We start from the raw sequence: 13,496 nt of genomic DNA, 5'->3' as shown, positions 1-13,496 counted from the left end.
CTGGGGGCTGCAGGGCAAGCTTGAAGCCTGAAGCGCATTCATCAGCGTCCCTGGCAGGGTGCACCTTTCTGAGGCTCACGCCGCCCAGCTGGCAGCCCTCTGCCTGCCCACGTTTTCGTCTTTTGCTTTCATTTTTACTTTACTTTACTTTTTCAATGGCCTTTGTTGTTTTTTGAGAGATAGCGTGTTTTTATTGAAGAAAACTTTTCTTTTTTTATTTTTTAAATCAAAGCTTTTACAGTACTGGACTGTTTGTATCTGTGCATTTTGACAGTATGATATTACCATGTGTGTGTGTTGTGTATTCCATCAGTAACTGTTCATATGCTCTCTCTCTCTCTCTCTCTCTCACTCACACACACACACACACACACACACACACACACACAGTGGGTTTCGTGGGTTTCTTTCCCTTTTCACGCCACAATCTGGCTTGATGACACTGATGTCCCCTCCTTTTTCTTCATCTTCCCCTCAGTCTTCTTCCAGCAGGTAAACAGAGACTGAAGCAGGTCCTCTCAGACTGGTCCCTCAGGTCTGAATCTGTAATCACTCTTAGATCTCAGACATGAAAGACTTGCGTACATCTTCCTAAAACTGCCCTCTGAGGTGCCAAGTTCTGTTTCAAATGGTAGGATGTGCAGAAGAGGGGAAAAGTTTGGGAAGAAATAATAGCTCGTGTCAGATACCTCTTAAAAGGAGGGGATAACAGGGATTTTTGACTTTGTAAACACATCAGTAGTTTTTCGTTTATCATTCTCTTAAGCCAAACTCAGAGAATAATCAACTCCCTACACAAGGCCTTAGAAGGTCTTAGAGCCAGCTCAGGCTTATTTATGCGTTATTTAATACATTTAAACTCATTGTTTAAACTTTTTAAAGCTCAAATGTGCACTTACAAGTTTGGTGCTGGTTTATAAAACGATAACGATGTCTATCAGAGCCCTGAGTTTCATCAGAGTCGCTAAGTGTCGCTATGGCAAACAGCCTCAGTGTGTATATTAAGTGTAGGGGATGTGCTGCCATCTAGTGGTCGCAATGGATATCGCACAGTTTAAAACAAAGTGTCACAACAGCACTAGGTTAAACGGATCACTGCGCTCAAAAAAGTAGTTCTTAGGCTTTTCTGAGAAATTACTTTAGAAACCCCCCCAAATGACGTATTATTACATTCATTATGAACAACTGCACTAGGGATAGATAATAATACCGTATATAAACTGAAGAAGTGCTTGAATAAAGTAATAAAATTGGAAGCGTATTCATTTTGTTGGTGAAAAGGCCTATTTGGACGCACCTGTGGTCGAGGAAATTGGTTCATGGAATACCACAATTTTTGCTCAAACGTGAGTATGCCTCTTAAAATCGACATAACATATGATAATACTGACTTTTATTTGATTTCTTTACGAAGTTTATTTAAATTTTACCTCTTCTAGCCAGGCGGTAAGGTCATAGCCAGGGCATCTGCTCATGTTAATTAACCAACTAAACTTATGTTAATAAGCTGACTTAACGGATTAGTCCAGTACAGGAGTGCTGTAACATAGCGCTGCGTTATGTTAATGAGTTCAACAGAATGGCTTAAATTTTATATTTAGTATGTCAGCGTCCTGACCCTGTGAAAGAAAGAAAGAAAGAAAAAACGCTTTTACTTGGCGGTTTGTTAGCCTAGCTGGGTGTGGGCCACGTATTGCTAATTAGCAGGCGCCATTTTATCTGCGAGAGGCAGACACCGGCCGCTGAAGTCTGTCTGTGCTACTTCAGGATATTTGCACTGTTTAATAATATTTGTGAAATTAATTTGATGGCGTACGTCTTTGTTTGTATAATAATTAGTCACAGCAACTAGTACTTTTCTTCAGCTTTCGAGTCTCGGCTGCTTGTCCTGAATGTATTTCTTCGGTTTGTTGCTCTTTGCGTTGCGTTAAAGGTCGTGTATTGTGTTGGTTTTTTGAAACAGCTGAACAACCTGAACTTGTCTGAAAATGAGCGGCCGGGCACGAGCACGAGGCAGAGCTCGTGGTCAGGAGACCTCTGCACCTGGAGCGGTAAGAGCCGTCTGTAACTACCGACATTACTGTTCCAGCTGTGTGGTGGTTTTGCGCAGGTTTTGGGAGGTTTATGACATTTCCGTTGCCATCAAGACGCTGATGTGTAACAGTTATTGACCCGGATAGCTGGGTGGGATGTTGGTGACGATGGAGCTGATTGATTCAGGTGTGTTTACACTTTCACATTTTTAACATTGAAGATAAGAAAAGGTTTTTACTTGAATTTACAGTCGCATTGATTCGATTCGTCTTAATAAAGATATTAGCTCATGCATCCCAGTTATCAGTCACATTAACTGGAGCTGAGTGTTAGTTTCGTTGTGGCGCTCAGCAATGAAACATGACATCTGAATTATCGTCACTGTTTCTGAGGATAATCCTCAGACCCTGCTGTTCTGGAAGAAATGGTTCCCTTTAAAACCATTCAGTTGACAGACAGTGTGCATATTTTGTGACCCAGTGTAAAAAATCTTTGAGCAGAGACACTGATGCACATGTGTAGTGGACCATAAAATGCAGAAACAAACCAAGAAGGGGAATAAAAACCCACTTTTTACTTTCTGTTTGATGGTTAAGGAACCTTTATTGGGATGAATTGGGCTCAGCCTTGGTGTTGTATGCTGTAAATCGGTTGTGCAAGATTAAAATGTGAACAGCGTTACTTGAGACCATAAAAGCAAGCTGCAAAAAGCTGAAAATTGCTTGTTCAAACTTTATTACCTTGACGAGAGTGGTCTGTTTGCTTAACACTACGTTCCCCACACTCCCCACTTTTCCTGTGTCGAAGAGCAAGGCTCGAGAGTCCGCACCACCAGCTCCTGCAGCCCCGCAGCGGGGAGAGGGCGAGGCAGAGCTGCTCGGTAGAGGGAGGCAGAAAGGCGTTCCCGGACCCTTCTCTGCAGAAGGTACACTCACAACACAAAATATGTTTTTGTTTTGGGAAATGTGGTTTGAAATGTCCCGTGTAATGAATGCATAATTTTTCACTTCATGTACGCATACAGATTTTCATATGATTGTTGGACGTTCTTGGGACTAAAGTGTCTAACCAACTCCTGTGCTTGTTCAGTATTTCATGTTTTTAAATCTATACTTGTGACTCGGGCTGCTACGGATCACTTGCCACGGTTCGGAACGCATGTGTGCTGCGTATTGGCTGTGTTTTATTCTGGAAGGCGATGATTGGTTCATTATTTTTAACGTTGACGTGAGCAGGCCAGTTGCCACGTGTCTGTTACAAGCGCAGTGTGTTAGTATGGCAAGCGGAGGACCAGGAGGTCAGGATCTAGAGAGGCTAACGGCGTCTTTTAAATCTGCTGTATGGGAGCACTTTGCCTTTCCTGTTCATTACAGTGGCGATGGGAGAAGGTTAGTGGACAAAACGGTTACGGTGTGTCAGCACTGTGGCACGAGAAAGTCTTATGAGCATGGCAATACATCTAGCATGATGACCCATATGAAGTGACGAAAAGTCGGCACAGCAACTCATCACCAGTGCATTTCACCAGCCTTTACTTACAACATCAGAGCGGTAATAAAAAGATCCATCGGATTGTTTATAGCAGCAGACATGAGGCCATACGCCGTCGTTGAGGACAAAGGATTTCAAAATATGGTCAAAGAACATTAGTGTTTTGTTTTTCTAAATACTCAATGGGCAAATGTTTTATAGTGTTATGTTTATGTATTTTTGAAGTGTTCCAAAAATAAATTGAAAGTTTCTTTTTGTTATTCTGATCCGTTACATCCATACTTGTGACACATTTGCATTGTGATGTATGCAAACTGGTCCTGAAAGCTAAACTTTGTTTTGTTAGCTGTTTCACAGATATCAGCTGGATTTCAGCAGGTGAAGCTGGGAGAAAGAGGCGGACGCCGCCGGGATTTTCATGATGTGGGGATTAACACCAGGCAGGCTATGGAGCACGTTAAGGAATCAAAGAGCGGTCTGCAGTCACCCTTTGAAACTAATGTGCACTAATACATCAAACAACTCTACTTCAGTGAGAGGATCATAAAATACTACCTAAAAAGGTGTGTGTACATCCTCAGGAACAAGCGGTACTGCCATCCAGTTGACAGCGAACTTCTTCCGCATCCTGTCCCGCCCTCAGTGGTTACTGTATCAGTACCATGTGGGCTACAGTCCACCGATGGAGTCCCGTCGCCTGAGGTCTGCCCTCCTCTTCCAGCACGAGGAAGTACTTGGTGTAGCTCGCAGCTTTGATGGTGCTTTGCTGTTTCTGCCCCACAAACTGCACAGCAAGGTAATCTGTCAATTCAGACGTTTAGAGGAACTAACAAAACGAATATGCACAGTTCTTAAGAACAACAAAGAGAAGCGCAACTCGTCGCGCTGTTGGATGGTTCCCGTTTGTCCACCAGTCACCAGAGTAGGGCTGCACTGCATGTGATTGCAGTACTGCAGTGTACCCATGTGCAGTAGTCACAAGTGATCTCAAACTTGGTGTGATTGGTGTAAGTGACTAAGACACTGCCTGAATCTGCTGAAATCTCCTGTATTTTTTCACGTGTGTTTATGTATCCCAGTGGAGATGGAGGTCACAGTGCCAGGTTTTTCCCAGTATCGTGCAGCCCTGCCCCAGCTTCTTGCGCTCAGAATGCTGTCATTTGAGCCCCCATGTGGTCATTTGCAAAGCTGAAATCATTGCAGTCCTGAGATCCTGTGAATCAGATCACCGTTTATCACATCAGATTGGAACACGAGTGGACAAACTGCTTGTTGCAAAACTAGTTTAACTGATTGCTGAACTATTTAGTTTTAATTTGAATGTTGTTGACTTTGTTGGTTGATAAAAGTTTATTTGTCCAGGAGACGGTGCTGTACAGCGAGACCCGGAACGGAGAGAAGGTTCAAATCACCGTCACGCTGACAAATGAGCTGCCGCCCTCATCTCCGGTGTGCATTCAGTTTTACAACATTATATTCAGAAGGTACTTTTTCCAGATCTTTTTAAAAGTTTAACGTGCAGCTGTTTGAGTTAAATGATGTTTGCATTTGCTTGTGATGAGCGTGCCTGTGGTTGTGCTTGTGGTTACATCTGCTGAAAAACCTTGGAGAATCTGCAGTTCACTATCTTTGGAAACTCCCAGACTTTTCACTGATGGTGTTGGTGTTTTTTTGTTTATTCCCCGTTTCAGGATCCTGAGAATTCTCAACATGCAGCAGATTGGACGCAACTACTACGACCCCAAAGACCCGCTCAACATCCCACAGCACAGGCATATTCATTTGACTCATTATTCTTAATACAGCTGTGTGTCACACAGAGTAAGATGTGTTAAGTAAGATTAATAAAGTGTGTTCTGAAAATGTGATGCTCTGGGAGTTAAAAATAAGCTTTTTAAAGGTGCTCCAGTCAGGACTTTTTAGGACAGATCAGATTTTAGTATCATTTGTAGTAGTGTCATAATAAAAACTCAAAGAAATAGATTTAAAACAAAAAGAAAATGAAAATGGAGGATTTCACACACTGAACTCCTGTTTTTGTATACTGCAGCAGATATGAATTCACTTAAACCTGATGCTGTTGCTGCTTTCTCAGTAGTAGAACATAATATGTGAAGGAAAGTCTCTGACTAAAGGTTCTGTTTTTTTTAAGAAGGTTTGTAAGATAAAATAATTATCCTAACAGATGGGTTTAAACCCAGTGAGGTGCTGTCACAGAGTTCGGTTTTCTGCATTCTTTCCTCTGATGGGAAACAACACTTTGTTTGATTTGAGGTGAATAACTGAGCGTGTCCTGTCGATCCCAGGCTGACCATCTGGCCGGGATACGCCACCACCATCTTGCAGTACGAGTTGTCCATCATGATGTGTACTGACGTGAGCCACAGGGTGCTGCGCAGCGAGACGGTCCTGGACTTTATGGGCAACCTGAGGCAGCAGTGTGGAAGTCAGCGCTTCCCTGAGGTCTGCGCCAAGGAGCTCATAGGACTCATAGTCCTCACCAAGTAAGACCCACACTTCAGTACACAAACAAAACTGTTACTGTGACCACTGATACTGTAATAGCATCATAATTATTCTACGCTCTGTGAAAAATCAGTGAATTTTTAATTCTAAATGATATTCAGACCTCAGAATTGTAATGTGGAAATACCCAAATGTCCTAAATAGAACAAATAAAAACCACACAACCCAAAAGAAATGCATTTTCAGCTCTGTTGACAAAAAATTGCACTGAAATGTTAAACATTTGGCGCTTGGGTGCCAATCCAGTTTGTGCCACATTTTGTTGGGTCGTGTCCATATTTCATTGAGTTGATAAGTCAAAAATGTAATAACCCTGACAGACATACGTCTCAGAAAATGATGAGTGCAGTTGAATATATAAGGTTAAATGTTGTCCAAATAAAATATTGTGTGTCGTGCAGTTAGTTTAATAACTGATTAGTGTTTCTGCTGCACACCAGTGAGGGGAGCAGCATTTAAACAACCAGTCAACTAATCAAACATCCCCGCTTGGTAGAGATGTTTGTATCAGGTGGTGTTCAAAGCACTTCAGCCTTCACCTAATTCAAACCCTGCGCTGGATTTTCTTTTGCCTCCTCACTTTTTCTTAGATACAACAACAAAACCTACAGAATTGACGATATTGCGTGGGATCACACTCCCAGCAACACATTCAAGAGAGGAGACACGGACATTTCTTTCAAGAACTATTACAAGACTGTAAGTGTCATGCACTCAACACACGTACTGGCTTAAGTGGGACAGAAATTGAGGAAGCTTAATGGTAACTTCATTCGTGGACTTTATGTTCAAAGCAATATGGCCTGGACATCAGTGATGGGAACCAAGTGCTGCTGATCAGTCACGTGAAGAGGATGGGTCCTGCTGGAGCTCCTCCTCCTGGGCCCGCCATGCTGGTCCCCGAGCTGTGCTACCTGACAGGTTACAGTCTCATTGTCCAGTGTGTGTGTGTGTGTGTGTGTGTGAGAGAGAGAGACTCGATATCCAGGTTAGTTGTTTCATTTATAACATCTGTATGAAATGTGATCCGATTTTCAGTTATTTTTATTTTCAGCGCTGACAGCTCTTCCCCTGAAAACTTTTATTTAAATTTTGAAATTCTTCTTTCTTCTTTGAAATTCTTCTAAAAGATCATATTTTACGGTGAAAGCTTGGCTTTATCCTGGTGGCTTTTCTGCAGGTGAGGGAGAGGAAAATTCACATTATATTTACCAAAGGCAATCCAGGGTTCAGCACACAAAAACACTCTGGGATTCAACAATAAACCACAAGTTTGGTTTGTCAGATCTGTCCAGAGAAAACCGTCCTCCTGAACTAATCAGTCAGGGATTTCTGACAAATTAAATCAAACCCCCTAATCCCCAAACCCCCATGTCTTTGGTGCTGTCATTTAACTCAAGTGCCAGTCAATTGATCTTTTTCATTAGGAAATCAAAATCACAACAGTCCTAGTTTTTACTATTGGTTGTTCACCTGAGTGTTTTGATGGGTACAATTTGCTGACATGACTCTCCAGTCGAGAGCGTAACAGTTTAGATGGACTCTGAGATCCTCACGTGGTTCTTGTTTTCAGGGTTAGTTTCCTCTGTTGGTCTGTTCGGATGTCCGCTGTGGGAAACTTAACCCGCTCAGTTAATTTTGTCTCCTTTTTAAATGAAAACCACTGTGTTCAACAGGCCTGACTGACAAGATGCGAGAAGACTACCGAATCATGAAGGACTTGACCGAGTACACCAGACTGAGCCCGGAGCAGAGGAATCAGCGCCTCAACAGATTCGTCACAAATATCCACAAGTACGTGACCGTCAGTGTGCTGCCAACTTGATCGGGAAACTGTGTCGTGGACAAATACAAAGTATGGCCAAACACGGCGCAGTAGATGTGACTTCAAGGCCTTAAAAATCCTAATTACTCCTTAGTGGTTCCTGTTTGATGATCGACACGTCAGATGGGGGAGATGTTAACATTGACCCTGACTCCTCTGCTTTTCCCCTTGTTCCCCCGTCTTTGCAGCTTGTGTATTTAGTCTGCTCATATGCAAGGATGTTAAAATAGCAGCTTTTCCTGTCAACATCTCCAGGCAGCGGAATCCCAGGCTTTGATTTAAATCCTAAAATTATTTTGCAGGAATGCTGATGCTCAGGCGGAGTTGGATAAGTGGGGACTCATCTTTGACAAGACGCTCCTAAAGCTGACTGGCAGAGTCCTCCCGGGGGAGACGATTTTCCAGGGATCAAGATCGGTACGATTGGGCTTGTGGTTGCAGAAATTTGCTCTTTTGAATTAATTAAATGGATTTATTCATATGATCTTAAGTGAGGGATTAAAATAATCACTTGTGTCACCTAGTATGTGTACAGCCCCATGGCAGCTGACTGGACCAGAGAGATGCGTGGGGTGCCTGTGATCAGCGCTCCTCCCCTGGAATCCTGGCTCCTCTTTTACACCCGCCGTAGCGGGAACGAAGCCCAGTCCCTCCTGCAGACCCTGAGCAAAGTCTCGGGCCCGCTCGGTATCCGCCTGAACAGAGCCATCATGTGAGTTCTGGTCTAAGAATGATGAAAAATGGGGTTTCTGCACCACCCTGTGGCAGGAGGAGGTGATGCAGTCCTGAACAGTGAAATTACATGTGATGCTGCCTTGGATTGTGATTCAATTTTTCCTTTATTTGTTTTTGAAGCATCAAACCCAATGTGAGTGAGAGTTATGTGACCTGCATATTAAAGTGTAGAATACATTTAAATGCACTCTGTTAGCAGACAAACACATGAAGGTTAGACTGTTGAGTTAAGAGATATTTGTTCAACTTCACAATAGTTGGAACTGAGCCCTGACGTGGTCATTGCAGGGACTGTTTTAGTACTTTGGTTTTAGCTGTGTGTTCCTTCTTTCTACTGGGCGAATAATCAAGTAATCGCTGATCTGAGTTCAGTGGCAGATCAGCCGTTCAGTTCACTGTCCAGAGATCAGTGAGAGAGCTTTACTGTCACGATGTTGTCCTGCCTTCTGTTTTGTTGTGTTCAGGATCCAGTATGAGGATCATCAGGAGTCTCTCCTCAGAGCCCTGCAGCACAATGTTGGACCCCATACACAGATGGTTAGTGTCAGAACATGTGAAACACAAAACTGCCACACAGTGAAAAAGAGTGATGAGAGGTTTATCAGCTTGTAATTCTTTTATAGTGCTGGATTTTTTAGTGAATAATAATGTGTCATATTTTATTTGTTGTATTCTGAGTAAAATCAGAAACCAAAATTCCAAAGATAAACCCAGAATGCCTCCACACTGGCAGATGGTGGGATTTCCTTTATATGCAGCACCTGTGGGGTTATAAAGTAATGTTAGTTCTGGACAGGTTGTTTCTTTTCTGTTAAAATATTCAAGAGATGATCTGTAACTGTAGCATTAAATTCAACACCTGTCCCACGTTGACTGCAAACATTAATGTTTGCGTCGTAGCCGTGTTCTGGTGTGGCGTATGTGAGACGCCGTCCACTCGTTTGTCTGTCAGGTGGTGGTCGTCCTCCCCAGCAACAGGAAGGACAAGTACGACAGCATCAAGAAGTACCTGTGTTTGGAGTGCCCCACCCCCAGCCAGTGTGTGTTGGCCCGCACGCTGAGCCGCCCCCAGGCCCTCATGACCGTGGCCACCAAGATCGCACTGCAGATGGCTTGCAAGATGGGAGGAGAACTGTGGAGCGTGGAAATCCCAGTAGGTCACACACACACACACACACACACACACACACACACACACACACCAGTGCACGTGCTCACTGAGGAAATTCAAAGCCAAGGTGTGTGGTGGGAAACAGACGAGGTTTAGGAGCACATAGAGAATGAAAAACGTTTGACTGATTTAACGATCGTAAGACGTGTCACAAGTGGATCAGGGGTCTGAATCTGGTTTGGGTGTTGCTAAATGTGAGGTTGAGGCTAACAGACATCCAAAGCTGCAGTGAGGAGTTCTTTTCTGCTCGTCTTCACTTGTTTCGGGGGGCTTTGTGTGTGGTTATGTCGTGCCTCATCATCTCCAGTTCCTGAACCTGGACTGCTGTACCCACATGTTCCTCTAAAGGCTTCTGCTCAGGTTTGGCTGGATTTGTTCTGCATCTTCTGGAGAGGCAGACGTTTGTGTCAGATGCAGTTTGGGGTGAAAACACATGTTTACAAAGGGGAAGACTGATGAATGCTGTTTGTGACAGAACTTGCGCTCAGCACGGTCCTGCTAACTTGTTCCTCCTGCTTGTGCAGCTCAAACATCTGATGATTGTGGGCATCGACTGCTACCATGACATCACTGCTGGGAAAAGGTCTGTGGGAGCCCTGGTGGCCAGCCTCAACCAGAGCATGAGCAGGTTGGTTTCTACAAGAGAGACGAGCAGCTGCGTGTTCAAACCGTGTGTGCAGTCGAAGCCGCTGAGGGGCTGCACAGACGGGCTGACGACTGACGTGTCCACGGCTGGTGAAATAACAGCGGAATCCGTAACCGTCGTCCATAAACCTCCATACAGCCAAGCATTTCACCAGTACAACAAAGCAGCCTTAGCCTAGCGTAGCATCAGAAAGCAGCATGTGTCACCTGAGTGAAAGTTCCTACCTGTGCTGTAAGTGAGCACAAAGAGGACACCTGCTGGTCCTACACACACTGAGCTCTGCAGACGGCTCTAACGTGGACGTTAATAGAAGACTAAGTTAGTTTACTAAGTGACTTGTGTTTCTGCTGCAGAGCAACGTTCAGACAGTCGCTCGAGTCATCGCACTCGTCCCTGCTTCGCTGTAGTTGTTTCGCTGACCTGTCGGCCGTTGATTTAGCGATAAGTTGTGTGATGTTTCTGATTTCTTTGTCAAGGTGGTTCTCAAACTGCATCCTGCAGCACAAAGGTCAGGAAATCATGGACAGACTGAAGGTGGCCTTAAGTGGCAAGTATCTTTCTTTCAGTTTACAAATCTCTTATTTATTTTCAAGCCTCTTAATCTCAGCACAGCTAAGTAAAAAGTTGCTCCAACTTGGTCTCCAGCTGCACTGAAAGCCTACCTGAAGTTCAACAGCTGCCTGCCTTCACGGATCATCGTGTACCGAGACGGAGTGGGCGACGGCCAGCTGCACAGCGTGGTCAACTACGAGGTCGCACAGATCATGGACTCCATCAGGTCCATTGGGCAGGACTACATGTGAGTTTAGTATGTTTTAAAGCTTTGTGCCGTGCATTAAGTCCCTGTGTCCTCTGATTTGTGTACCGGCACGGAGAGAAGCAGGTGCTGAAACACCTGCTGCGGCTGATCAGCTCGTCTGAAAGTACTTTGCTCGCCAGGTCCGGGTCTCCTCCTCCTACTCCTCGGGGGTTCAGGCTCTGGGTCTCCTTAAAGCATCTAGAGACAATTTTGATTGTATAAAGTGCTATGTAAATAAATAAATGAATGAATAGAAATTGAGAAGTTTACATTTTTCTTGTGCTCATCGTAGGCCCAGGCTGAGTGTTGTGGTGGTGAAGAAGCGCATCAACTGCAGGTTCTTCGCCCACATCAATGGCAAGGTGTCCAACCCGCCCCCAGGGACCGTCGTCGACTCAGAGGTCACCCGTCCAGAGTGGTGGGTTTTTATGTCTCTTCATCTGTTCCTGCATCTTTCCTTTTATTTAGCAGTAGTCAGTGTTTCCCCTGGTTTGTCCAATAGTTTATTAGCGTACACGTGCAGAGAAAGTCAGAAAAGCTGGAGCAGATAATAAATCAAACGACGCCCAAAGAGCACGAGGTTCACAGCCATTAGATCTGTTGGTCCGCTCTGATGCTCCCCACGTTGATGTCACAGCGTGTGGTGGTAGTTACCGACTGTAGCTGTCATCCGCCAGGTATGACTTCTACATCGTGAGCCAGGCGGTCCGCATGGGAAGCGTCTCGCCGACCCACTACAATGTCGTGTACGACACCAGTGGACTGAAGCCCGACCACATGCAGCGGCTCACCTACAAGCTGTGCCACATGTACTACAACTGGCAGGTGGGCTCTGACACCAGCAAGCTGCTGCAGGCTGTGCTCACTTTATAACCGCAGCGGCACTAAAAAACGTCATTTAGCACAGCGAAGTAGCCCTGAAAGTCCAGGAGAGTTGATTGACGTTCTCTCCTTGTGCTTTAGGGGATCATCCAAGTGCCCGCACCCTGCCAGTACGCCCACAAGTTGGCTTTCCTGGTGGGTCAGAACATCCACAGTGAGCACAACTCGCAACTGGACAACCTCCTCTTCTACCTATAAGGACGACAAGATGAGCAGTTTGTTCGGCTCTGACTCCTAAGTTTCCTTTGTTCTCCTCAGTTGAGTTCTGCCGATGCCAAGAGTTAGTTTGCGTTTCTGTGGTCACTCTGAGCTACACTGAGCCCCACGGGTGTGTGGGGTTACGCACTTCAAGAGGTTCACATTGAAGTCTTAAGTCCAAGTTCCAGTTCAGAGGTCAACAGGAAGCTCACAAACTGCAGGTTAAAATGGTGAGGACGCACCTGTCTGCGGTCTGACGCGGATGATGTTCAGTGCAAGCCACACGTGAAGAATGAAAAATGATTTCAAAGATGACGTCTTCTTTGTGTTCACTAAAGTGTAAGTTCATGTTTACCTTTGTCAAAGCAAACAGTTCAAATAAACATTTGTGTGGTGTAGGTCACTTCTGGTGTTTGGGTTTTTTTAGTTAACTCACACATCAAACATTACAAAATATCAAATTTATTTAGATTTTTTTTTTATAGAAAAGATTGCACATGCACACCCACACAATATTTTGTAACCATCAATATAGGCTGATAATTCTTATCATAAAGCTAGCACACAACTGCAGACTTTTAAACAAAATGGTCTCCAAGACACCATGGGGTGGGGGGGTGGACGGGGGGAGGGGTGGGGGGCTTGCACTGTTGTTTGATTATAAAGTTAAATGTACAAAAAAGGCAGTTTGAAAATCAAGTATAAACATTTAAAAACAATTTTACAAATGGACAAAAGTACAAAAAGAGCAACAGTCACTCGAAATGAACAGAAGCAAACATCTGGAGATGGTCTGGAAATGTCAGTTTACCGCAGGTTCACATGGCTGTTGGCCGAGAAAGTCGTACAGAATGTTTTGCATACATTCTCTCTTTTTTTATTTTGGCAGTTTCAGTTCAACTCGCGTGTGTGTAGAAAAAATAGGCTAGATTTTAAAATACATGAGGATGAAATGGAAAACAGAACGGCGTGAGGAAATAAAGGTGGACCGTTTCATTTCACGCACAAAGACGGACGTCCGCACAGTCCATTAGGGCAGCTTTGAAAATACATTGGCTTTCGATTCATCATACATTCACTACTCTACATTAAGGTGTAGATATATATATATACACACATATATGTGTTTGTGTGTATATATATATATATATATTATATATGTATTGATATACAGTACTTGTATCCTGCA

At 44.1% G+C, this 13,496-nt stretch overlaps 1 protein-coding gene across 3 annotated transcripts; it reads left to right on the top strand.

Annotated features, from left to right (window-relative positions):
* Window positions 1-1,216: 1,216 nt before the first annotated feature.
* On the top strand, window positions 1,217-12,710 carry piwil1 (piwi-like RNA-mediated gene silencing 1). Of its 3 annotated transcripts, none has more exons than XM_046386749.1 (21): window positions 1,217-1,346; window positions 1,964-2,051; window positions 2,842-2,959; window positions 3,872-4,000; window positions 4,107-4,321; window positions 4,888-5,009; window positions 5,217-5,297; window positions 5,832-6,029; window positions 6,642-6,750; window positions 6,846-6,972; window positions 7,728-7,845; window positions 8,179-8,293; window positions 8,401-8,588; window positions 9,076-9,148; window positions 9,564-9,764; window positions 10,307-10,410; window positions 10,905-10,975; window positions 11,074-11,227; window positions 11,520-11,645; window positions 11,905-12,052; window positions 12,191-12,710. In XM_046386749.1, exons 2-21 carry the CDS (start codon window positions 1,989-1,991, stop codon window positions 12,305-12,307), a joined length of 2,577 nt encoding a protein of 858 aa, XP_046242705.1. In that variant the 5' UTR covers window positions 1,217-1,346; window positions 1,964-1,988; the 3' UTR covers window positions 12,308-12,710. The 3 variants fall into 3 exon arrangements, with proteins under 3 accessions (XP_046242705.1, XP_046242707.1, XP_046242706.1); XM_046386751.1 differs by lacking the exon at window positions 1,217-1,346 and adding an exon at window positions 1,428-1,446; XM_046386750.1 differs by lacking the exon at window positions 1,217-1,346 and adding an exon at window positions 1,701-1,747.
* Window positions 12,711-13,496: the final 786 nt, after the last annotated feature.

The sequence above is a fragment of the Scatophagus argus genome, chromosome 4 (assembly GCF_020382885.2).
Source record: "Scatophagus argus isolate fScaArg1 chromosome 4, fScaArg1.pri, whole genome shotgun sequence".
NCBI classification, from domain to species: domain Eukaryota; kingdom Metazoa; phylum Chordata; class Actinopteri; family Scatophagidae; genus Scatophagus; species Scatophagus argus.
Note: the sequence above shows the minus strand (reverse complement) of the source record. Positions and strands in the feature narration are given on the sequence as shown.